Source organism: Lates calcarifer, linkage group LG10 (genome assembly GCF_001640805.2).
Source record: "Lates calcarifer isolate ASB-BC8 linkage group LG10, TLL_Latcal_v3, whole genome shotgun sequence".
Classification (NCBI taxonomy): Eukaryota; Metazoa; Chordata; class Actinopteri; family Centropomidae; genus Lates; species Lates calcarifer.
The window spans coordinates 19,360,425-19,387,779 of NC_066842.1; the positions used below are offsets into that span (position 1 = coordinate 19,360,425).

The window sequence follows — 27,355 nt, forward strand, 5'->3', positions numbered from 1 at the left end:
TGCAATACTGTTACATCTACAACAATTCTAACCTATACATTCAGTATTTTTAGACATGTTTTCTTATGAGGTCATTTTCTCAGCAGATCCAGGTAGCATTGAGGCACAAATCAGAAATTGAGCACCATCGCAACAAGATACGTCTGCGAGCCAAGAGGAAGGGCCACTACGACTTCCCCGCCATGGACGACGTGACCAGTGGCCTTGGGGATATGAAGGACCAGGATCGCATCTATCAGAAAGCACAGATACAGATAGATAAGATCCTGGATCCAGATGCTCAGATGCCCTCCATCTTCATGGAATCCAAGAAAAGGTGAGGGCTCATATTTTGGGTCAGTGCCCTTGTTTGGTATTGTGGTGGAAAAGTTGTTGTTTAAAAGAAAATCTGTGTGTATGACTGTGTAGGGCTGATTTTTGAGCTTGTAACATTTCACCATTTGTGTGTGTCAAGTGGTCGAGGGAGGCGCTCTCCCAAACAGAGGATGAAGGATCAGCTGAACGGAGGCATGATGGACGCAGACAAAGACCACCTCATCACTGAGGACAGTGATGCTGCTTACAGAAAGTGTCCTGGGGTCAACAATGTGGCCTACGTAGTGAGTAGTGCAGAAGCATCATGACATTTGTGTAATCTTACATACACAGTACGACCTCTCTAACTGTGTGGAAATGTGTTTGCATTTACTCCAGTCGGACCCTGACCAAGGCCCAGGATCCCCTCACAGGAGCCCTTCCCCCACAGACGATGTCTTCCTGGGTCCCACTTCCTCTCCCCCAGGTCACGCCCCTCCCCCACCCCCCTACATGCCTCCTCAGCCCTCCATTGAGGAGGCACGGCAGCAGATGCACTCCCTGCTGGACGACGCTTTTGCCCTCGTGTCACCCACCTCTCAGGGCAGCACGGCAGGGATCACTCTCCCAGGGGTCAACAGCAGCAACCCCCCTGGCTCCAGCCCTCCAGGCCGGGGCCCCAGGCCTTGGGGTCCCTCCTACCAAGCTCTCAGCCCTTTCCCTAGTGTAAGTAACCATCTCTGGCAACAACATCAAATCATACTGCTTTCTTGTTGCACTGGGCAAAATTATGTGTTGGAGAACAAATCGTTCTCCCTGGAGTCTAAGCTTGTGCTAGTTAAAGGTCCTGTAAGCTGTATTCTTTCATGCATCTAGTCATTTCACTAATCTGGGGACAGACCAACAGAAATACAATCCCTGTTTAAATTTGTAGCAGCCCAAACAGTAAATAGACACATGTAAAATCCCTTGGATCCACTATCTCCTCCCTTTCTCGAAGGTTTTTTCAGTTTGTTCCCAGCATGAAGGCTATAGCTTCGAGTTTAATCGTGTCCTCTTAGCAAACTAATCAGTTAAGTATTCCTCCATCTGCCACCCCCATAGAGCTGCGACCTTACAACCTCCATCAGCTATCTACAACTGCTAAGACTCTGCAGTAATATACCCTGCATATGCTTGATCTGCATTAGCTCCTGTCAGTGTCGGCTGGTTTCACAGTCATCGACATATTTTCTTGAACAGTATTCACAGTTTTTTTTACTTATCTTATATTTAGATTATAATACTTTGCGTGTATAATACACTGTGCCAAGAGACCGTTATAGCATGTCCAGGCTTTGAAATTCATACTGAAGGGTTGAGAGTTGAGCTAAAATTAAATAAATGTTTTCAGTGCCCATGGGCATTATATCAGAAAGGAAAAAGTTATGAGTTGTTTAGAAATGGAAGAGCATTATATTAGTGGTACAGGAAGCTGTAAAGATTATTGCCCATTAAATCACTCAGATTAGATTAACAGGCCTATGTATGCTGTCAGCATTATGACTGTTAAAAACAACCATGGATTCTACACTCTCAATGGAAAACTAGAAACATAGTGTTTGGTGGTTATGTTCTTTTATGGTATTAACACTAAACATATTCCTATTTTGACTGTAGCTTAACCATCACTATGCTAATTTAAAATTCCACTCACGTTCTTAAAATCCATATTTAAATGCATTTTGGAGCTGTAAAGACACATTAATCACTGATGTGTGCCTAAGAGGTCCAACACACTGGTGTTCACCCCAGGTGACAACTATAGAGAGAGACTTCACAATGAGCAGTGGAGCCATAAAAAGCCATTTGCTGGTTCTGCTTTTGCGGGTTCGGTGCTTTAATATGCTGTAAAAGGTCAGCTGTAAAAAAGAAGGATATCCAACAGAACCATTCTTGGTGAAAACAAACATTGTTTGTCCATTGCATTACAGTATGAAAGCTGTGCCTTAATGTTTTAATATTTGTAAGTTGGTTATTACACATGCAAACCTTGTCTCCTGTAGCCTCTCAAGGTGCTTCTGTTTCAGTTTTTGTCATGTTTTTTTACTCGCTTTCTCCTAAGCACCGTGTGTCTTTCCTTATCTCTCCCAGAGATTCACTGACCTGGCCATGTCCCCTCCTTCAGTCCAAGGCCTGACACCAAGGTTAGTAGAGCAGCCAATGAAAATTGAATATTCATGTATAAATTCATAAATAATATGCTGATGTGAGGTTCACTTCTTCCCACACTAAAATGATTTCTTATCGATCAGTGCAGCCTGATTTTCACCACTCTACCAATGGGAATATTTTCCTTTAGGTGCATCGAGTGCATTGGGCATCATGAATAATGAAACAAGAATCATCTTTATTTTATTGGTTTAATGGATCAGGTCTAAGCAGTGGTCTCTTAACTGGCCCCAAAAAGACCAAAGCACCCACACACACACGCAGACATTCATGTTATAACACACATGAGCACACTGAGCAGTTACAGTGCCAAAAATGTGAGCAGCTTTTTTTTTCCTGAAGTCCATTATTATCTAGAGAGCTGAGCAGCCAAAGGAAACCTAACTGATGTATTTGTGGTTAAATGACTTTCACCACCGGAAATTTGAGCCCAGTGGAAATAAAATATCGTCAACAGCTGTCAAACACTTTGTTGTATGTCCTTTGTGGTTGTGAATTGTGAAACATTTTAAACTATATGAACTGCATTGTACAGTATCAGCTCAGACAGTTTTTAAGTTTCATCAGTTGGCTTAATTGTAAAGTAGCATGACTGGTCTTTACAGTGAAAACCTCACCCACGCATCAGCATCTGCAGATTTACATGTTGTCATTACTTTTGTTCAAAATGCTAAAGCTGTTTACTGGAACTGAGAAACAAAAAACATACATTCGTTTTTATTGAGTAAGTGAATGAAAATGAATTTCTTTGTGTTTCAGGCAGGGCCTTGGCTCCAGTTACCTGCCACCAGGAGAAACAGCGGGGCATGGTGAGCAGCTCCAGCCAGACAGCCTGTACTCCAGCAGGGGCCTATACGCTGATGAGCTCCCCTCCTCTGCCAGACCAAGACCAGTAGGGGGAACTACAGGTACAAAGTGGAAATTGCAAGCACGTGCACATGGCAAACAGCCATATACTACTAATACTGCCCTGCAAACAAAGCCCATGGTGTGCATGTTTTAATCCCATTTTATTACAGCCTCATTTAAGTATGCAATATTTTCCAATAAAAAAACAAACAATAACACTTGAAAGTTGATACATTTATTTATTGTCTTTATACAGAGTGTTTGTCAGTGGACACAGTTTATTTTAGATCTCTTCTGAGTGTGGGTTGCAGCACTCTTCTTTAATACAGACACACACCTTCACAGCGTAAACCTGTCAGACTGAGAGAGCCTTGTCTTTGTCTTAAATTATTAAAGGAGCTGGCGTGATGCTGCTGCCATCATATGACTTAGACTAATAGAAATGAAATCTGGCATCAACCATACGGAGTGCAGCACAGCTCAGACAGAGTGCTTTTCAGACTGTAGTGATTGCATCAAAGTATATTAGAGCAGCTGCTGAGGATTGAGTGTTAGGTACCGGAGCTCTGATGTGATGCATGTGTGTGTGTGTGGTGTGTATGTGTGTGTAGGTGCCCAGCTCCATCATCTTACACAGGTGGGATTGTCCAGCCGGATGAATGGTTACCCAGCAGGGGTCAGGGCTGCTCCAGGCCAGAACGGAGGCATCGGCTGGAACCACTACCATGATGACAACTTCTCCAGGACAGAGCCTGAAAAAGATGCAGTGAGTGAACCACAGATTTATTCATATCCGATTCAGTAAATGTACTGTATTTGGCTGAGGGGATTTTTTCGTCTTTTACGCTCTCTCCTAGTTTTTAATTTTTAATTCCTTAATAATTTCTTGCTGTTCTGAAAAAATCACCTTATAGTTTTCTACCACTTGATACCTTCCTGTAGTTTTTCACTTGATATTTCTTCTACATTTTTCCTCCATTTTCCTCATTTTTTCCCTCTCCTCCTTCTTTTCCTTCTCTTTGCCCTTCTTTCCTGCCTTCAGTTCCTGGACTGTCCTGACTACTCATCCTCCTCTATCTTCCAGATGCCTAGAGGTGGTATCAGGGAGCCTTCAGCACCCCCCACCCACCTAGATCCTCCTGTGGTGGGCTATCTTTCAGCCCCACCGCCCCTGGATACGTCTCCTCCCACCCACTCCTCGGCCTCTCCTGATCAAGGCCATCAGGGAGGAGCTGTTGCGTCTCTCCCAGAAACAGGCAGCTATGCCCAGCTACCACAGCTGAAGCCCCGGCCTCCAGTCTGTAGCTCTTTAACCAGTCATGCCACTGACCCTGCCTGCCTGCTTCGCCTAATCTGACAATGCTTCCCATGGAAGTCCCCGAGGGTGTACAGCAGAGAGATAGTCCTGCTAAACTGAAGTGAAGAGGTGGCTCATTGAGTATTCTAGGTGAAAAGGCCGCCCTCATCAATTACTGAATGACAGGATGGTTGATACAGAATCGGATCAGCTGTAGTATGTCAAATCAGAGACAGTGTTATGAAATGAAGAACAGTATGAACAGTATAAGCCGGACCTTTAGGGTGAGATGAAAGGACACGTCTGGACTTGTCCTGCCTGTGTTTCTGTCCTGCACCTCATTGTGGATCAGGGGAAGGATCACGCCACGATCTGGTCACTGTGGATCCACGTGTTGGACTTGTTTGGAGATTTTGCTGCATTTCGTCAGACTCAGTATTCTGTGTCATGGTTTAATTCTCATGCTGCCTTCACTTAACAGATATACCCCATATGACATGTAATTTCAAGACTTTTTTTCCGCATTACTTAACCTACCATACAAGTATTTGTTGTTTTCCATTGCAGGCCCTTAACCTCTTATAACCATCAGGTGCTACTTCATGTTCTCTGCCATGATGAGCCATGCTATGCCTTGACACTGTGATGTAGTTCACCCAATCCACTCTACTGTACAAGCCTACAGTGAGGTCAAAGTTCACAGCCAGCGAGCCAATTTAGATAGTAGGCACTAAGGGGCATCCATAGAGACTAACAACACTCATAAACACTACCTACTCTTTTCTTACTTACTGCAGTAGCACAGTTAGTCTGAGTTGATATTTTTTGACCTGTTGACTTACAGTACATAATTGTTTTTTCATGTTAAAGCCCTGTCTTGTACCTTGTGTTTATTTATGTGTAGTAGCTAACAGACAGCTAGACAAATGGGAACAAAAATGGCCTTGAAACAAATAAATCTTTAAACATGACTTCAAAGGCAGATTTTAAAGACACAGGCGAAATGTGCTACATATATTAAATAAATAACAACAGTATGTACTTGACAATTATGTACACTTAGTGCTGTATGTACCCAGTATTTGGTTGTAATTGATGCACTGTATTCAGACTACTTGGTACAGCTCAGGTCATTCAAAAAGAGATTGCTAATGGACAAATCAGTAAAAAGGACAGATTGATGGGTCATGTGGATGAGGGGAAGTCACAGAGACTAGTATTCTGTTTTAACATTATGCTGTATTGACTATATACTGAATCACCATCTCTCATTTCATGCAGTATTTTAAGTTTGCTTTGCCTTTTTGATAGCACAGGAAGGAGAAAATTGTACTGTATTTGTTGTCATCCATGGTTTACTTCAACCAGTTGTGTTAATGTGCTTTTTAAATTTACCTTGCCTCATGTAATGTTCACCTTAAATATCTCTTAGTCATCATACTGGTTGGAAATTTTGGACATGACCCTCTCTGATATTTTGTGATGTACTGGGGCCTGAAGTTCTATTTTATTTAAATGAAATAAAAAAGAAAATTATGGATTTTAAAGGCAGGGCCTGAAAATATGTTTTTGGAGTGTGTTACTAGTATTATATGGCGGTTTATAAATCTTCCCTACATAAGCACCAACTTTTGGCAGTTGAAACACTCTACAGATGTTACCAGAGCATACTTCCTATCTTTTTTTTTATTGTTTGCATGTGATGTGCCTTTTGGACTCACCTGAACAGATGAAGTACTTGGAGCAACAGATTTTCTCTGTGTCCTGTTTTACTATAATTCATTCAGCCTGAATTACAACAGTAGTTGGTGTTTTGGAAGCTGAAATGAAGTAACATCCAGGTAATGGTGATGAAACATTGTAACTGTGGAGTTTCCTCTGCTCTACTACAGGAGGGTGGGTTAGATTCTGGTTGTCCATTTCACCTCAGTTTTCATGTTTTGTGTTACCAATCTCACACTGTATGCCTCCATCTGCTGGTTCCATACTGTAACAACAGCCTGTCTACTTATAATTCATCCTCATTCGCTTTTTATTTTATTTTGTAGTTGTTGTTATTTTTTCACCTATGTCTATCTGTTGTACTTTGTGAAAAGGATCTGTTGGCTGGCCCAACGTTACATTTTGATTGATGTTGCATGTTTTAATTATTGTATTTTTTTTGTGTGTGTGTGTTTTGCGCATGCTGTTCCAAACTTCTTGAAATACAAAAAGAAACTGTCACTTGATGTGTGTTTGAATTTGACATACATTACCAAAGTCAGAGTTATGTTAGATTTGATAAGATTTGATCAGTTTTGTTTAAATAGCTTCAACACACTCATGTCATCTCATGTCATCCATCTGATATAAAGTGCATTCTTGAAGGTGTTGTACTTACCACAAACAACCAGAGGGTGGCAGCGCATTACAAGAAAACCAAATGTGCTATACTCTCATCAAAGACTGCTCCCTTGCTGCAGATGATGTAACCAATTCCCAATGATGTTTTATTGGGGTCTCTGAAAGGAGGTCATTTTATGTGCTCTTCACTTGAAAGTGGAGGAATTATGAACATGTCACAAGCTAATGAAGGAGACTGTGTATTGTTGTGCAACGTCTAATCACACTGACAGTTGGGTTTATGGAAGATTACTGATCCCACTTTGATCAGTGATGCTGCTACTATGTATTGGGTGTGATTTTGTTCTTTTCTAATGAGTAAAAAAGATTAGGAATACACAATAGGCAGTAACTTTTAGTGGAAATGTTAGCCAGCAGTAAGAATTGTGCTGTGTCCAGAAACAAGGTAGCATTTCCCTCCAAACTATTTACTGGATTACTGTCAGTGACTGTGATTGGCTACGAGTCTGTTGTGTGTTTACTCTTCTCCTTCTGATAAAGGAGTACTTCCTGCTCATGTATTGAGTTCTATCTCATCCCATCAGATGCTTCCCCCCCTTTTAATCCCATCACAGGATCTAAAGCCACTGAGTGATGCAGCTAAATGCTCAGCAAATCTCTCTGAACTCACTTTGCAAGCAGGGGGGTGGACCGTGCACCAGTCAGCAAGTATCAGACAGCACACACCCTTGAATAATCACTGCAATGGCCTTTTCCACAGCCTGATTGTGTAGATATAGCAACTGAACGGAAGAAAATAATCTTAACAGTGAGAATTGTTGATGATTCAGGCGATCACTTCCTGTGCCTCCCTTGGGCCTGATCTGCTGCCAGTCCTAAGCTGTTTAACCCTGGTCTCTTCCATGACACTGCCAGACTCCAGAACAGGAGATTGCACTGCAGCTAGAGATGAAATTGAAAGTATTTTTTGCATGTTATAGTCTGTGTTTGTGACCAAAAATACAAGCAAATCTCAGTGATCATCTTTAATTTCAGGCTTTACTTCCCCCAAAAATATTTCCACTACTTTAATCTACGTGTCATTGATTTATCAGCCTCAGCATTCCTGAGATTTTTCCCAGAATCACCATGCCTGTATGTTTCTGTCCTTGTAGGTGCTTTTTTGTTGTGATAGTCAGTGTCTTTCTCTCATTCTCTTTATTTCTTGTCCCCCACAGACTTTAAGAGTGTCCCGTCCACTCCTGTCCCATCTGGCTGACCCTCCTTGTGGGGTCTTAAAGCCCCTTCCTCCCTCCTCTCAACAGTAATCCTGTCTGTGTGTTGTCCCGTCCCGGCTCAGCTAGCCGAGTCGAGCCCCGGCCCAGCGTAGCACAACAAGAGCACACCCAGGAGTTAATCTGGATCATGACGGTAATTACTGCCTGGGTGTCCAGTTTGTAGGAGGGAAGCAATTGTCCACCAAAGGGAGGAGTCAAATAGGTTCTACCCACTGACCTTGGAGAAAACTGTGAGGGAGGAAGGGAGGGGAGGGAGGAGAGAAACAGTGAGGGAGGCAGAACAGATCCAGGCATTAGCATACTGACAGAGTTCCAGCACTGCAGATTTCTCTCTCTCTCTCTCTTTGTGTGTGTGTGTGTGTGTGTCTTCAGCCGCTCTCTCGCTTTTTCAGTCTGCCGGTGAAAGACAGAAAGACAAGGGGGAGCAGGGAGGAGGACAAGTGTGAAACAAATCCTTTGACAGATGACAAAAGAGGATATCTTGCCCGTTCACTGATCCCAGCACAGAATTCAGAAGCACTTGTGAGTAGACCGCCATCAGCTTGCCATTCACTTGGAGAGTGTGTGTTTGTAGCTGCATGTGTGTGTGTGTTCTGTATGGCAGTTGCTGTACAGTCACATCTCAGGAATTTATGGATGCGATAAGAAGAGTTTCTCAACCAGAGCACCACAGACAGGGTGTCTTTCCACTGTGTTTTTGTTTTCTTTGTAACCAAGGCATACTGTATGTTTGTTTTCTCCTGGGTGGGTGACTGCACTTGTGTGTTGTACGTACAGTGTGTGTGTGTGTGTGTCTGTGTGTGTGTGTGTGTGCGCACTTTGTCACCATAGCACGTGCTGTTCCCCCAGCTGTCTGTCAAAAACAGACATTCGTGTGGTATGATGACGACGAACGAGCGGTGGTGTTTTCTGTGGGAGGATGTGGTCCTCGCCCTCCTTGTTTACCTCGTTATGCAACCCCTCTGCATGCTGCGCCGTAACATAGCATCACAGTCTCTGCTCATGAATCAATGGCAGCAGGATTGGTTGGCTAACAGAGACACTGCAGCAGCCAGGCATCTTCTGCAGTATCAAGCTAAAGTGAGGGCCAACTGGCGCTGCCGTCACCGGGGGATGTCACTGTTGTCACTGACTTGTGTGTGTGAATTTTAACAGGAGCAACTGATTTTGGTTTTAGTTCACCCAAATACAACATATTTCTCAACCAGTTCCTACATTATCTATCATCTATGCCTCTCTTTTTGTGATAATAATCCAGCAGTGAGGATGTCTCTGCAGCTCCTTCTTGTTGTTTTACCCCCCCCCCCCCACTACCCAATCATCACTCCTGCTCCCTCTCCACCAGTGCAGGTTATCTTTGCTCCGCAACTGGGTCAGTTTCTCATTTCTCTGTCTTGGCGTCGGCGTCAGGAAACACAGAAAGAAAGGGAGGCAGGGCTGCGAGACGTTCGAGGCGCAGAGAGAAAAGGTTGTGAAGGAAAGGGTGACATTTTGAGCTCATGCGTATTACCACGCGCTGACACGTCTGACATAACGGAGAGGAGGCATGGACCCCCAGCATTGTCTGTTTTCATGGCAGATGAATAAGCAGCTGTGAGAAAGCTGTGGGGTGAAGGTTAGGAGAAAGGAGAAAGAAAATAAAATGATGATGTGTTTTTTTTTTTTTTTTTTTTGCCAGTGGGTAGTGCTGCCCTACTTAACTGCTGCATGACACAGAGCTATATTTTCTCTGAGGTTAGAACCAGAAGTAGCTGCTTGAATTTCACTGTTATACCCGCAGTGTGTCAGGTCAGGTAACCCTCGCTTACACAGACTCTGTCGCCGGTGGACGATCAGCTGTCCTCAAGGTCACAGCGCAGGTTATCTCTTGTCGTCCCCCCCCCCCCTCTTACTGCCCTGCCCTCCCCTCTCCTCCCCACCGGGATCTACTGTATCAGAAGACACAGCTCGATATTGTGCACTGAGTAGGAGGCAGCGCTCATGTGATGTTCAAGGGAGGAGGTGAATAGCTGTCATTCATGAGAGGGTGCCCGTTTGCTCGGCAGCTGCCCTCTGCCCTCACTTCAGACACTGATCCTGCCTGTCAGCTGCTGCCGGGCGTCTTCCACAGCCGGTGCCCCCCCGACCACGGAGGTTAACACATTAAACATGTTTATTGTGTTAGATAAGAGGCATGGTGGAGTGACAAATGGGATCAACTCCATTTAATGATGGAAACGTATAGTCTCTGAGCATTATCATTCAGAATAGCTACCTTGATTCTGTAAGGTCAAAGGGCTTTTCAGGCTCTTTAACCTCCTCTGTATCTCCCACAAAGTTGTTCAATATAGATGATAAGGACTAGTCATCTGTGGAAGTAGATGACCTTTTCATCTCAGCCTAAAAGCCTCATCTGGTGTGTACAATATGCATCATTTGATGTAAAATCGGAGCACTGTCTACAGCCCAGTGGCAGTGTTATTTTGTTAAACTTTATAAAGCCACCCAGTATGCCACCGCTGATCCCCTGACAGCATTAATCCCTGTTGGCAGACACTGGATCTCTCTGCACTGCTGTCTTACAGACCACAGCCTCTGGGACATTTAAAGGAGAGTCAGCAGCAGCAGCAGAATGCAGCTCTGGCAGGACAGGCCAGATGACCGGTTGTGTGAGCGAGTACGTGGGAAAGGAGACTTCTGCTGGTTGTGCACTGAAACCACTGACAACCCAACCAGAACTGGAGACTGAGGGTGGTTAGAGAAACCGTAATGATGACGTGAATTAAAAAGACAATGGTATGCTAGAAAAGGGGAAGAAATGATAAAAAAAAAAAAAAATAGAGAGAATGTGTGTGTTTAGGTGTTATTGTGTGCACATACCTCTTCAGAAATGGTGTTTTGGTTGTGTACACTCCGGATGTTAATCAGCAGATAATCCTGTTAAGCAATTATTACTCTTAATAGATTTGTTTTAGTGGGCAGATGGACACTGCAGGGGCGTATTCTGTCTGGTCTGGCTGTTCTTTTGTAGATCAGGGTTGACTGCACAACTAAAATGCACATATATTTTTTTTATCACACATGTAATTAGTCTCTTAGTCCATGTTCTAAAAATGTTGCCTTTGTTGAAGATTTCTTTAATTTGGCTGCTTGTGGGAGTAGAAGGAAGGAATTTGTATCATTACTGTGATCCCTGCAGACCTAATGTGGACAGGCTGTGACTGAACATTGCTCTATAAATAATCACAGAACTTGCATCTCTTTGGTATCTATGGAGCAACCACAGAATCCAAAACATCTTGGGCGCTGTTACCCTGAACACAAGCAGGAGTCTACTTTGAAAGGTAGCTAGAAACTCTCCCAGCATCTCACTTCATGTTCCTCAAGTCTTCAGACGACTTGCCACTCATTATAAACAAATGTCTTAGCCACAACATCCACTGGAAAACAAAATTGAGCATTTCATTCTGATCTTGAGGCACATTATCTGGGGCCTGTGCATGGTTCATGAAAAATCAATTCAGCTGAGCAGTTTGTTACTGGCATCGCCTTCATGTTCTTCCTGTGCTGGGAGTTGGAGTTGAGCAGACGTCAGCAAAATACAGTGTGCTGGGTTCAGCTGAAGGACCGCAGGGTTAAAAATGTGTTTAAATCTTTGAAATGAGCTGTTGTCTCTGACTACAGCCCAGTTTCAACACTACTTCAGTTTATTTGTCTACGTGTCTTTTTTTATGCTGGATTTGTCTTGCTGATAGAAATGACCCCCCCCACAACTGATCTTGTTTCACAATTTTGTCCTCCTCCTCTTTGCAAAAACACCTCTGTGTGGGTTTGATTTCTGGACATGAGCCCATTTTGGAAAAAAAAAAAAAAAAAAATCAAAGTTGGGAGCAGGTCTTTTTGAGTTTTTTTTCTGGTATCTGGCACTCATATAGAAAAACCACACACGTCTTTGAGACTGTCAGCAGTCAGAACTGTGGTCAAGACCACCTCAGTCAAGTTGATGAATTTTACAACCGCACAACGTTGTTAGTTTCCAGGCATAGCTCTGCACAGTCTTCAGTTTGTATATATTTACATATATGAATATCAAATCATAAGTAGTATAACATAAAGATAACTAACAAATTAAACAGAAAATACAGATCAGCCCTTTGTCTCTAGTGTTTATTTACCCTGTAAACAACTGTAAACACTGTAACAATTGGAATAATGTCCATGAGCTCATCGCTCTGTGGGGACAGTCAGGCATTGTTGTTTTCATACCCTCCCCCACTGAGTCATGACTCTTGTCTACAGGACTTGAGTTAGGTGCTCTACTTTCATCTTTAAGCATAGATGAATGTTGTTAGTCTTTAGGGAATTTACACTAAGTGTGTAAGACACACTGAAGGACAACAAAACCTTTACACAACAGCTACACAGTCCGAGAAGAAGGGCGGAAAAGAAGAGCTGTAACTACTGGAGACATTTGTATGTTTAACCAGAACATGTTTAACTTATCATTAAAATAACAAACCATGGACTGATGTTTAATTATGAGCTGCATTCTCATTGGACTGCACAGGGAACATATGGGCACCATATGATCATGTGAAACACCGCTGACTGCTGTATCAGCTTTCTGAGAAACTCCCTCAGAAACGTTTCTGATATGACACTGATTTAGAGCAATGACACACACAAGCAAAAACCATTAACCATGACCGTGACTTTACACAATGCCTCATACGAGAGCGATTGTGCACGTCAGTAAACAAAGGCAACAGAGACAGAAAAGAGAAACATACTAAGCCGGTAAGAGTTTTTCCCCCAGAGGCTGTGGTGTTTCTAATAGACAAAGACACATCTGTTGTAGTTTAGATCACAGCAATGAATGTTGGAAAGACACAGTTCCCGCAGATCTCCCTCTTGTCAGACGTGTTGTCTACTGCCTGCATGTCCTTTGTTTACACATCACACTATCCTGTTTCAGTTGTAGGTGACCTCTGACAAGACAAAGGTCAGAGGGTAGTATGGCCCATTAAATGTGGCAGGTTTACGCACATGTACATCCTAGATCTATGTCCCTGATAGATGATTTTCATCTGGCTGCTATACCATGTACAGTACCATGCAGGTGATCAGTTTTGTGTGACAAGCAGCCCTCTGCAGTCTTAATGTAGTGTTATTTGTGTGCCCAAATTTAATCATTAAAAAAATCCCAGGTATCTGAAACTGCTTGGCTCAACAGCAGCCAAAGTCTTGAGCACCTGGTTGCCAGACTTTGGTAAGCCTCGTGCACATGACAGGCCAAGGGCACTTATGTAGTCCAAAGTTAACCCAAGTGGTGCTACTGTAACTCTCAGCCACAGCGCAAATTCTGGCAGGTCTGGGCCAGAGCCAGTGTGTGGTTGAATTCTGTTATTTTATTTTTTTTCTTCCCAATGCACGTTGACCTGAGCCTAACCTTATCCCCAACCCCAACCAGTTGCTTCTGTGATGATTAATCATAACCTAAGACTTAACCCCTATAGTGAACAGTACAACTACATGAAACAAATGCAGAAACACTTTTAGAATGGGAAACAGACTTTGACACAATATCAAATAACATTTGGTCCTCAACTCCAAAGAATGCTAGTTTTTCTGCATGTGCTGAATGTGTTTTAATAGGAAAACTTTTGCTATAACGTGTTAGCCATACCACCTAGCCAAACTATGAGGTGATAATGTGTCAATGTTGTGTTGACGGGTTGTTGCCTCTGGCCCCTAGTGGCTAAAAAACAATAAATGCAGCTTTAATTACTTCATGTGTTTCCAAAGCATCAGTGGTCTTACCTTTAGATACTGCCTACCAGTGTGTTAGTATGAAGCACCATGTGTGACTGAATGTGTATCTCTACATGTGTGTTGCATCATTCATGTACTTAATGTGTGCCCAGGTGAATATGCACGTGTGAGCGAGTGTGTGAAGTGGGTCAGCAGGGAGTAAAGATCAGAGGCTTGCAGGGCAGCGAGGCAGAAAACAGGATATGGCAGCACTGAACTTTTAGAGGAGCTGAAGGAGCCAGTTACACGCTTCAACACATACACAGGCCAGGGGTTGTTGGCATGAGGGCAGACACAGGGTCAGACGTTCATAAATAGATACAAGACTCATTCAGACATATGATTCATGTCCACACACATATGCACAGAGAAGGGCAAAGAGACTCCAAACTGGACTTAGGTCTTTGGAGCAGCTGTCTCCCTGGTTCTTCTTCCCAATCCCACCCGGATCAACTTTCGGACAGGCAACTTGTCAGTCACACATGGGTCACCCAGCGGTGAAAAAAGAGAGACCGATAGATACAGGTGATTGAGAATCATTGAACAAGAACATCAGGGGTTTGGACACAGTGTATTGACAGAACACATTTGATAATTGGTGAATTTTAGAGCTGAATATTAATGCTGTTGACTTCAAATACAACTCATGTGGTGGTATTTTTGATGAGAAAGTTTGTGAATACATTATGCTTGACATTCATTAGGCTGAAATCATTAGAACACAACTGGTAGCCAACTGTTAACAAAGATGGAGGTTGCCTTTTGAAAAACTGGAAAAACTTGTTAACTCAGAGAGTGACCGCATAACTGTAATAATCATATACACAAGCAGTCAGCAAGTGCTCCTGTTAACACATCAGCACTGAAGTATTGCATTATATGCAAAGAAATAAAAAACAACATATTTTTTAGCAAATTTACATTGGTGGACTTCCCTCACATGCAAGCTCCAGAAACCAGAATTTGTTTTTAAAGCAACCAAAGAATGTCAAAAATTAAGTCATTTTCAAAATGTCATGTCATTGCCCTTAAATATTTATCTCTATAGTGACTTTTTATCCAAATTAAGTTCTTATTTTCACTATTGGCTGACTTAAGTGACTCTCTCTGTCTGAGAAGTACACTTTTCACATCTTGGACTGGGCCTCTTCATCACAACATTACTAAACAAACACGCATGTAACCTAGTAACCAGTATCCAAAATGACACAATGCACTTGTGCACAAACTTGGCAGGGGACAGTGCTGTAGTGAAAATGTAGACTGTACAGATGAAGAGTCACAATTGAAAAACTAGATTAAAAGCGGCCTTTTCTGACAGGATGTGGATTCCAGCTGGGCACTCGTGCAGGTTCAACACCTGAGGGACAGAGAGCTGAGCGTGATGAGCAGCCCTCAGTCGGGGAGAACAGGAGGGATTGAGCAGAGAATAATGTTCATGCCATTTCCATAATCCACATTTCTATGCTTCCTTGAACCGGCTGAGCTCCGGCCAACCTGCCACATGGATTGTGGGAATCTTCTTTGCCCCAGATGTATTCTGTGTAAAGTCCTATTGAGTGTGGTTGGATACTCTGGGTGTGGTTGGGCTGTGTTTTATTCTTGCCTTCAGTGGATTTTTCCTCAGTGAGGGGAGAGTGAGTTCATTTCAGGCTATAGCACTTACAGCACAGCCAGGAATACTGCCGAAGTGCAGTCGTACCTGCTTTTACTTGTCCCGCATAAGTCCTTAAATTATAACTGAGGTGTTTCCCTACCTCACTGAACCCTGTCTTTCTTGCCCAGGTTACATTTGTCTTTCTAAATGTCAGAGAGGAAGAAGACAGACACATAATGCAGGCGTGAGACCCATGCAGCCACAGCTCTGGTAAGAAAAAAGTCTCACAGAGACGAGCTGCTGACAGGACCAATGTCCAAAAGTGCATAGTTACCACGGTAACCCGTTAAATCACACCACAGTAAGGCTGACTGCAGGATTTGGAGTTACCCAAGTTGCTGCTCCACACCCTCACTGCATGAGAAAATTATGGGATGCCTACCCCTGTCTGAAATGAGTGTTGTTCTTTTGGGTGACATCCAGCTTGTATACAAGACATATACACTATAATTATGTTCTTGTGCTTGCCAACATAGCCTCCGTTTGATAGGTGAAGCATAATAACTTCAACTAAATGGAAAACTGTTACTGTCATGTAATTTTGGTCTCTCAGACTGACACATGCAGCATGTTGAAATGACTCAGTGGAATTACTCTTCTTACTCAGGTGGGGTGTTTTTAAGAGAAGCTAATAGCATACCTTTCCTTTCCTGTCTTAATGATAAGCTCTATGAGATGAGGGGGAATGAGGGAGAGAAAACAAAGACATGAGGTCACAGATCAGAGCTGATGTCAGGACAAGAGCTGCAAGCCAAAAGTGATTCACACACACACACACACACACACACACAAGCAGATCTTGAAGGGCTTATAAAAGCACAGGCCTTAGTTAAACACAAATTCACAGCCCAGAAATTACTGGCAAGGCTTAGTATTGTACACATGGATGCCAATATACTGTCCACCTACTAAAGATGATACTGAGATTATATTTTTGGTAAAATCATATGGCAAATAGATGATAGTATATCAGTTTGTCTTTATTTTTCCTGGATGAGTTTCATTTAAAATCAGCACACAACTGTCCTACACAGCCAAAATGCAGTAACTACCTATATTGTTTCAGCATCTGAAAATGATTAATCAATAGAAATAAATAATTTCAGTGAAAACAGCATGTTTACTGGCTTGGTAACATACTCTACTAAACTACACTGTTAACCACAGAGTCAGCCAACTAGTTAAAGCAAGAGGAAACTAGCTCAGATAGACACAGCTAGCCAAAGATAACACTAATTACATTTACTCCTGGATTTTTCCCTATCTTTTATTTGTGTACTGACATATCATGATCATGATCATGTGACACCAGTTATTTATCATGTGGTAGATACACAGTGACTGAGAAAAAAAAAAAGCCTAGCTAAACACTTGCTAAAGCTAATGGAACTAGTTTAGCAGAGAAACATTATCTACCATCTCCGCTTTTGACTGTTGAGGAATTCATGCAGTTTGGTGTTACAGCTACCTTTAAACCAAATATTTTAAACAGGTTAAATTGTAGATTTAGTGATTATATTAGAAAGAGTAGAGCAGAGTGTATCTGTATATCTCAATTGGCTATATGGCAATTAATTTAGGTAAAATAATCTACAAAAAAGGCATAGAAAGTTATCTATATTAAGTTTAAGACTTTTTTCCTAATCATCATTGCTTTTGTTGTTAGTTTTCCTTTTTTTTTTTTAATAAGGTATCATTGGTCACTCCGCTGTGGATCAAAAAGTCAGAATTTCAAAAGCTGAAGTGAGTCGACCATCAAAGACTATATTTCAGGATGACTCAACAGTAATTATGACTCATCATTTGAAAGGAGAGGGCATCATATATTTCAAATTACATCCATCTTAATTTGGGATAGATAATTTTTGGATGAAACTCTGTGGTTTTGTCTTATTCATCCACCATCTGGAGAGTATTCTACTTTCAAATACATCTTCATAAAAATCCTGTTTGACAGGAGGATGTATCACAATCTAACAGGAAGATTACTGTAAGTTGATAGCAATGAAAAATATTTTTATGAATCATATTCTAAACTATCCAGTTTTGTGTGAAGATGAACTTGATTGTGTTATGTTTTTCAGAGTGAAAAGACAAACAAATCTGACATGGGTCCATCTCTGTGAGGGTTAAAGGGCCTTTTCACACTACAAATGTGCTTACAAGTTTTAGAGCCTCACTGAGTCAACTTTAGTAAATCCAGGTACACTGAAGCAACCCAAATGTGCCAGAGGTGCCTCAGATCAAAGTATTGTTTCATACATTTGTGCCTCATAAGGGGCCAAATCTGCAGAGTCTCAGCAGGCCAAGAAGAAAAGCGGACATGACATACACCATACAAGGCCTCTTCAGTGAGGTCATGCCTCAACTCTGGGATTAGCAGAATAGCTGGACTCTGACGTGATTCCCTCTTCTCCTTTACTGTAATTGAAAGGCTGCATTTTCTGTTTTTCATTTCACAAGTTGATACATTTGGCCGCGATGATGTTCGCATTATGCATGCATAACACTTTTGCTGCATAAATTGTTTCAAGTTTATAGGATCTCTACCTCCAAATAAAGCTACGTTTTTTATTCTGCAGGGTTTAAGATTAAATGCTGGCATACAGGTCCTTTAAAGTTCTCAGGCTCTGAATAGAAATTTTTCCTTGACCTAGATTTCCTTGACCTACATTTGGAAACATTTTCATGCAAAAATGTCCTCCAAATCAATAGCAGTACACCCGCTACCTGTTACTGGATTTTAATGAGTTTAAAAGGAATGTTTTGACAAAGTTGCCAAGTGTCTCAACTTAATAATAGTGGTAATAAAAATCCTCAAAAAGAGTGAAGATCACATCATTCAATTCAATAGTCAGAGCTCTTAACCCAGACAAAAAGAACATAGTGAGATTCAGCAACCATTTCATGTTCCATAATCTCTATCGTTTGGCCTTTGAAATGCTGGACAGGAGTCTGTGAGACTTGATGAAAGAGAGGAAGTGGATGTTGTTGAGTGTCATTTAAATTTGCCCTGTGATTCACCAGCTACTGGATGCTTTTGAAGTGCTGAACAATATTGGCATCATGCACATGGAACGTGAAACCTGACAACAATTAAACTGATTGACTCTGGTCTGGCTCTTTCAGTGATCCAAGCAAAGGTTGGAATGGCCATGCAGACACAGGCACCTGGAACCAACCTTGGGCCTACCCTTGACCGAAGCCGTAGATATGTAGGGAGTGAGCTGCATGATGGGATTTACGCACTATGGTGTCAAACTGTGAATATCACTGGATGAAAACTATGTTGTACCTGCTGGGTCAGCCAAAGAAACACCAGCTGATTCCTGGAAAAACCTGGAAGTATTTCATTTTGGAGCTGGATGCAGGGTGGAGACCAAAGGCACTAGATGAGCACCTGGTGTAAGGACATTTCAGGAATTTCTCAGCAAAAAGATGCTGGAGACAGGCCTGTGAATATTCTCATTTATCCAGGTCATAGTTATCTCAAAGAAGTTTAATCGAAAGCAACTGGACTTAGTTGGAGACAGCCACCAGTGACTCCAAGGAAGGAGACTCATTCATTCCAAATCTCAAAGATGATACTGCGTGAGCCAACAAGATGATGACAAGCCAGAGTCAGCCACCAGAGACTCCTGTAATGAAGAGTCTGGAGGCAATTTAGGTTAAATAAAGCACAAAGTCAACTCTTGTCTTTCCGTAAGTTTAATTCAGCATCTGCAGATGGACCCGCAGTACATTCAAGTGGTGTCAGGATTTCTACATGTCTGTGAGTCACATCATCTGAACTGAGAGTTACACATTTGGATCATCTTATCTTGTTCTGTCCTTGAACACTGAGTAAGGCACTAGCAGCTTGCTTTTCACATTTTCACCTTGTCACAGCACAAAGTTCTCCTTTTTATACAGACATCAATCCACCTTTGTGAGTACCTCCCATGTCAGCTTAAAGGTGGGGCACTGCTGACCCCCTATACCTTCCTATTCTGTGTATTTTTTATACAGTAACGGCATGATATTCCCGCCTTGAGGGAAAGGCTGTGTAAAGGGGGCTTGTAAATAGTGCCTTTATTTTGCATGTGAGAGCTACCCATTGAAAGGGCTTGGATTTGATTCACCATATAATGTGCAAAGAATACTCCAGTGTCATATCAGATACCTACTATTATTACTAGGCCTACATGAAGGAAAATCCTCAAAACCCATAATACAATATCAATTTCATGAATGAGAGCTAAAAATGGCTAACTACTCAGTGTAGAAATCTGTGTGAACTTTCATAAATTGGTTGCAACATTATGATGGACCTACTTGATATGAAAAACAATTTCCACTTCAGTGGTACAAGTAGCACAATATGTTACATCTAAATAATGTAGATTCACAACTAAGCTGTCACCACTAATAGTGTAATTGCAATGCAAAGTGCGTTAGCTGTATATAACTCACCCAGCTAGCTCAACAGCTAACATGCAGATATGCTCTGCTGCTGCTGTTCACGTAACTTGCAACTCATAGAAAGTAACACAACTTGTTTTCCTGGCTTTGCATGAGAAATTGTTTGTGTTTCAGCTTCAACCCCTCTTAAAAAATCTGCATATATCAGTTTTTTCCTCACACAGACTGTGAGCTAGCATTTTGCATAGTCATCCCAACTTTCTCTGATCAATTGAAGATAAAATAAATTAAATTCAGTGTTTTCATTTCTATTTTAATCTGACATCTCTTGTGAGTAAGCTAACATTTTAAGCTGATTAACATTATTAGCTCAACTAGTTGCCTAAAGTTTTGTAATAATAATAATAATAATAATAATAATAATAATAATAATAAATAATAATAATGATGATAACCTGCAACCTGTGAGCCAATAAGGCAGAAGTATTTAGATAAAATACAACACTTTAAATGAGGACACACAATATAACACATATACACATGTAACACTTCTTTTAATGATGGTCAGTCATGTAGTAACAAATCACCAAAGAGTGGAGGATTATCTGGGGGGGGGGCCTACATGCTCAGGCCAGGCGGTGATACTCTAACTAATTATCACGTTGATCTACTCTGGATTACTGCGACCTGGCTGTAGCGAGAATATGTTGGTCTAAATGAATTAACACCTCCTTTTTATATTAATTCTCACTTTCCTCAAAGACTGTGGAGGAGGTTGCAGTGATTTTCTACTTCAGCTCATTAATCAACCCTAGACCTTATAACTCACTTGAAAGTGTTATCTTTCACACCCAAGCTGAGAAACACAAAAAACTGTTCTTCTACTGTACAGTATATCATCTGCCTGCCCCTTACTCTGAACTTTTATCAGAGTTTAATAATAATATTACATCAAAACTGATTGTTGATGGTGCTGTAGCCTTACTACACATGACACTTGACACTGCTGTCCCTCTGAAAAAGACTGCAGTGAATCAGAGAAGGCTTGCTCCGTTTTGCAATTCATAATATGTTCTTTAAAGCACAAATCATGTCAGAACCACATATTATTCATTATTAATAGAAGAAAATAAGTAACTCCAGGTTCTTTTCAGCCCTGTATCCTGCAGCCAGGCTGACTGTGAGTCATAGCCTTGCTCTTTTGAGCCACGTATTCCTCAAACTCTCAGTAGTAGTGACTTCATGAACTCCTTCACAAATAAAATAGAGCTATAGAGAAGAAATTCATCACCTCCTTCCCACAACTGGCACAGATGTATTGTCCAGCACAGTAGCCTTAGAATTGAGCCGACTATACTGTACTGATTTGTATTTAGACTCCTTTTCTACAGATCTCTCAGATCCAACTTTCACAGTTTCTTCATCTGCACCATCAATCTGTCTTTTCGACCCTGTTCCAACTAGGCTATTCAATAATGTACCTTTAAAAGTACTGTTTGGAAGAATTTGAAGCAATTTAATGTTATGTATTGCTTTTTTATTGTCAGTGTGTGACAAGACTGACATAAAAACGTGACATATAAAGCCATTCCCTGACTTTCTCCGTTGCCTTTAACATCCAGTAGTCTGATTTCTATGTGAACTCAGGTTGAATTCTCAGGAAGCTTGCTCCTGAATGCCCTGCCAAAATAAAGGTCTCTCTTCCACTACATCACCAGCAATATAATATTGTTAGCTTTGGAATGGAGTTCACCACCATTATGAAACAACCGTCCCATCCTTCTCTAGTTCATTTGAAAATTGAAGCTTATCAACTGCAGCCATTTCTTTTCCTCTTTCTTGTCACGGGGAAAGCGGTAGAATGACAAATGAATAGCTTTTGCACGCTCAGATGTATTCAAATACCCTGGGACACAGCACTGTGGCATATTGAAAAGAAGAGAGCCTCTGCGAAGTCGGCCCCGGAAATAATATCAGACTTAATAGCCAACCTACCTAATTAATAAAGACAGAAATAAATAAATGTGCAAATGTGGAAATACAGAAATAAAAGAATGTATAAACAACATTTTACATTTTTTTGTCCCTTATAGGTAAAGAGACTGACAGGGTCTGTGAGAACTTTATGGATGCTCACTCCTACCTACTTACTTATGGCCTGCGAATATGTGTGTGACCAACAGGACACAGGCTGTAGCTCGCAACAGCCACAGGTGTCAGTAATAACCAGGGTTTTCAGATTTCTCTATATAGAACCTGTAATTAACACTTACATATTAGATCTGATCAGTTTATCTTTATTAGCAGGCTGCATACTGCATTCATTTAAGGTTGTAGTAATTCAATCTCTAGTTAAAAAGCCTATTCATGATTCAGATGCTTTAGCTACCTTATGAAGAATGGTATGTTTGAAGATTTTTAATCAAGATTTAGAGTGCATCATAGCATAGAAACAACACTGGCCAGAGTTAACAAAACAATCTTCTAATGGCTTCGGACAGTAGACTCGTCTCTATACTTGTCCTGTTAGATCCTAGTGCTACATTTGACACCATCAATCACAAGACTTTATTACAGAGACTGGAACATGTCATTGGGATTAAAGGAATCACACTGGGCTGGTTTACTTCATTTTTACTGGATAGATCCCACTTTATTCATGTTAACAATGACTCTTTCATGCACACAAATTAGTCATGGAGTTCCACACAGGGTTCTGTGCAAGGACCAATACTTTCCACCCTATGTAGTGCTTCCTTTTGGCAATATTATCAGGAAGCACCACATAAATTTCCATTGCTATGCAGATGACACCTAGCTGCATATGGAGCCAGATGGAACTAATCATCAACTAATTCAACTTTAGGCATATCTTAAAGACTTAAAGGCCTGGATGATCTGAAATGTTTTACTTCCAAATTTAGACAAAACTGAAGTTCATCAATAAAAAGGATTCAATTATTTACACATTTCAGATATTCAGCACTCAATCCCACTGGATTTCTTTGGACAGCACCACCTGGAGAGCACATCAGTGTGTGCTGAGAGGTCCTCTGAATCCTTTAATGTTGAAGTTTGAGTTCTTGTAGTTATCTGGTTTATTCAACCTTTATAGCCATTGCTGATGATGTTAACTACCGCTTCCTACTATGTGAGATAAGCTGATTGCTAGAATCACATAGCCCCAGATAAACCTCTCAGATCTTACCACAGTATCAGTTGAAGGTTTTGAGATGTTGAAGTACTTAATGTCTGACTCAAAAAAGGTGTCAGGAAAGCTTACATAGACTGAGGCTTTGTCTGTTTGATCCCCATCTATGGGTGTGATAGAAGCTGCAAAGTGCACTGAACACAAGTGTTGGCAGTGAGATGAATAAATGGCTCAGAACATCTTGTCAAGGAGCAACAAAGCAGGGCAAACAACAGAACAAAAGCAGTTTTGTTCTTTCAGAAGATAAGGAATCCAATCAGCCTGTCTTCCCTTGATAAGATTTCTGTTTAAAAACCACTGCTCAATGTCATGTTTATTCAACACATGGTTTATGTAGATAGTGCTTCTCCTCTATTTCCTTACATGAGTATGGGTGGTAAAGTGGCGACAGTAGCGGAAGTTTGTTTGTGTTGAGTTTCTGTATGTGCAGGCATTTCCCACAGTGCAGAGACAACTGCACTGCATAAAGTGTAGCAGAATGCACAATAAATACAATGGTGTGTGTTTGGGTGGAGAGGTGGGGACAGGCCACAGAGATGAGCTCCCTGTTCTCCCAGTCTTTGTGTCCCAGTCGTTCATTACAAGCGCTCTTTGTGCCAGTCAGAGATCACATGTCACAATATTTGAACAGCTGCAGACGATAGTTATGTGTTTGCTCTTTTCCATCGAAACAGAGGGCAGAGATCTGGTTTGATAAGAGTGGAGTGTGTGAGAATTTGGAGAGCAGAGCAGTGGGAGGAGAGAGAAGAGAAGAAAGAAAAAAAGGGAGAAGAAAAAAAGAAGATGACATGGTCAGGGGTTCATGTCTGCCTTCTCTTTCATTATTGTTGTATTATCTGAAAAGTCATTGTTATCTCTTCACAACCCATGATATAAAATATACTATGCCACAAACTAGTACATGATCGTGCACTTCAGAATAACTGCTACTCATAGTATCAAAAAAAAAGACACAAATAAATCATCAAAAAGAGTGACAGCTGAAAATGTGCTCCTGAGTGTATAACTCATGTCTAATTGGAGAAAAATCAATTTGTTGCTATTAGACACCAGTAATGGACTGTGTTAGAAACCCTGTTAGGAAACTCACTGACAGCTCCATTCATTCTGTCACTTCTCACTTGCCCCATTAGTCTAACCCTGTCAATATTAGAGCTGGGATCGTACACAGAACCATACATGTGTAATACAAAGTCTTTGAATGTACAGTAGAAAAACTTCTGTCCACAGTATTCCCAGGGCTAAGAAACACTGCCAGTTTTTCTCTTTGTGTGTAGTTAAGAGTTTAAACAACCAGACCCTCCAGCCACCTCCGTCTTCTAGACGTGTCCTGTTGTGTTATTGACTCTCAGAAACTGACTAAGAGCCTGAGGGCTTGCAGCAGGGGACTGCTCTGTAGACATGCAGCACAGAGGGATCTGAGGAAAAAAAAAAAATCATAATTACAGGAACTAATACTGGCACAATTCTAGTGTTTTTCAAGTATCTCAGCATTGTACAACTGATGGATTTGTCTCTAATGTAGGTCACAGCTATTCAAAAGTCAAAAAGAGGTGTTAATTTGTTAACACTGTGTTTTAATGCATATGTCTTCTGCCAGTCCCTTGTAAGCAACCAGACAGGAGATGCTGTTGTTTTTATGGTCAGCCTCCTGTAGCAACAGTGATCATTGAGAGAAGTGGAAACCAAGTATAGGAATGTGTCTGTGTGTTTTTGTGTATACAGCTCAGGTATTGGTTGTGCATGACGGTATATGTGTCACAGGTATGTGTGTGCATGTGTGTGTCCACAGAGGTGCATTTGGTTTCTGTCCTTGGGCTGTGTTTGTGCACAGGCTCTCGGTGAACACAGCAGATCGTGACCATCATGGCCGCTCTATATCAAGTTTGAGACTCGACTGAAACCATGACCTCAGCCTATTGTGGAATTACTGAGTCAACATCTGCCCATATGTGTTGCAGTTAAAAATGCTAAGTGGGAGCAGGGAAAGCCAAAAACTTAATGTTAAATAAACAGCATAGTCTGGATCTGTTTTCACGTTATAAGTCAAGGTCAAGTTGGGGTCGAGCACATTTCAGCTTTGATGCAGAATGAGAAAACAGCTCAGCTTATGTTGTCTTGTGTGATGAATTCAAGTTTTTGATTACAGAAAGACAAAATCCTTCAGCAGACTGCAGACAGACAGCAGTGTGGATCTCTGTGCTATGTGTGTGTAGTGATTTGCACTTGAGCTTTAAGGTCATTGTGTAAACGGCAGCTGAGCTCTGCATTGTCTACGGCTGTAATGAAAAAGCTTTGCTCAGGATTGTGTTTACTGACTACTGATTACAGTTAGCGCCTGCTGGCGGGGAAATAGTCTGATCAGAATAGTAAGCATCATAGTTGCTCGGGGAAGAGAGGGAGTGAAGGATGGAGTTCATGGAAAAGAGGGCAGAGGAGATGGGGAAAAAAGAGACAGAGAGGGCACCTTGGCAGTGTAGAGCAGAGCACAATTAAAATTCTGGTCTGGTCACAGGCACACTCTGTTTGGAGTCAGTATTTGGAATGATAAGAGGACAGCTTACTCACACTCTTATTTGGCAAGTGTGAAAGGTAACACTGATGACACTTGGCAACACAAGGAGTACCTGCATGTAAGGAGCACCTCCTCAGGTAGATGGTTGAGGCACTTGTGTGGGTACTCTTTGTATTGCAACACTGAGGTTTTATGAATGTTCCCATGACTATTATAACTGAATAGGGTACACCAGTAATTAAGTATTGGGCTTCCATTGATTTGAGGGACGAGATGTCCTCACTTTTGTTCTCTAGCATGGGTCAAGCTAAAAAAAACACTGGATCCTATATTTCCAATAATACATCTCAGTAACATCTCACCATTAGGTTGAGCAATGTTGGAATTATGTATGTTCTAATTTTTTGTTATTATTATTATTATTGTTGTAATATATACTTGATAACGCAACAGTGTCCATTCATATGAATAGTGACAGATAGATGGCGACTCACTATAGCACCCAGACTGCCCTGAAGAAGTAGCGCTGCTCATCATCTCTGGTATTATAAATACAACGATGGCCTAAGCCAGTGGTGTGATGAGTCAACACTTGTCTTCAATGCAAGATGGTTAAAGTGGGCTCTACCCATTACAGTGCATCACAACCCAGAATTCCATGTGGGCAAATCTGTACGTTCTTGAACTACAAATCATAAATGAATCCTTATTTGAACTTACATTTACATACATTAACTCATTCTATGTTCAGAAGTGTAACCTACAGGTATGATCCATTGGTGACAAAATAAAAATAACTGATAAAGAAGGCTCTGTCCGTGTTGACCCCAAAATGTTGCATACACAGTATAGAACACAGCTTTATATGACAAGACTAATGTGCAGTAATGAAGTGCATAAAATATCTTACTCATGAATATCATATAATATAAATTTCCCTGAAGGAAAGCATGTGAGCTTGAGTTCAATCAGTTGAGTGTTACTATTACATAACTAGACCCATGACGGGTCTAAAAGTAAGCCATTATCATAACTAATGAAGTTTTGTAATAAGGTTAACATGCAGCTTATGCTTCATGTAGACTGGAAAGGTTTTAGACTGGAAAGGTCACACAGCATATATATTTGTTTTTCCCCAGCCATCCTGAGGTTTTTTGAGCTGTAGATAAAGGAAATGAACTGAACCATCAAGTAAACATTCATTCCTGGATAGAGTATAACCTTGTGGTCCATTGTAATTCAGCTTATTAAACCATCTAATGCCATGGATTTAGGTGCAATTACCAATTTCCATGCTCTGTTGTGTCTGGCATGTTTTTACTCAGCCAGCATATTAACGTCAGTACAGTGATTGATCCCCTTGAATTAATATTAAGTTATATTAAGATGTCTGTCTGTAAAAGTGAAACCAGTAAGACTAAAATAAGAGTTCAGTGTACTTTACCAGCCATTAGAGTGGGTGGAACAGTATATGGATTAAATTTATATAAGTGTATTAGGAGCAACACTA

The 27,355-nt window shown here is 41.3% G+C and overlaps 2 protein-coding genes across 2 annotated transcripts in view; both read left to right on the forward strand.

Moving 5' to 3' along the window:
- si:ch211-1e14.1 (UPF0606 protein KIAA1549) overlaps positions 1-6,874 on the forward strand; it is a 36,566-nt gene extending 29,692 nt beyond the window's left edge. Inside the window, 8 exon segments of the mRNA XM_051073523.1 lie at positions 87-316; positions 455-599; positions 694-1,020; positions 2,428-2,480; positions 3,265-3,413; positions 3,966-4,120; positions 4,397-4,561; positions 4,563-6,874. Of these exon segments, the coding sequence (XP_050929480.1) occupies positions 87-316; positions 455-599; positions 694-1,020; positions 2,428-2,480; positions 3,265-3,413; positions 3,966-4,120; positions 4,397-4,561; positions 4,563-4,637 (1,299 nt within the window). The 3' untranslated portion in view covers positions 4,638-6,874.
- A 1,583-nt stretch (positions 6,875-8,457) lies between these two features.
- The window catches only part of mical3a (microtubule associated monooxygenase, calponin and LIM domain containing 3a), an 88,949-nt gene continuing 70,051 nt past the window's right edge, over positions 8,458-27,355 (forward strand). The window contains 1 exon segment of the mRNA XM_051073524.1: positions 8,458-8,793. The gene's annotated coding sequence lies outside the window, so the exon portion shown is untranslated.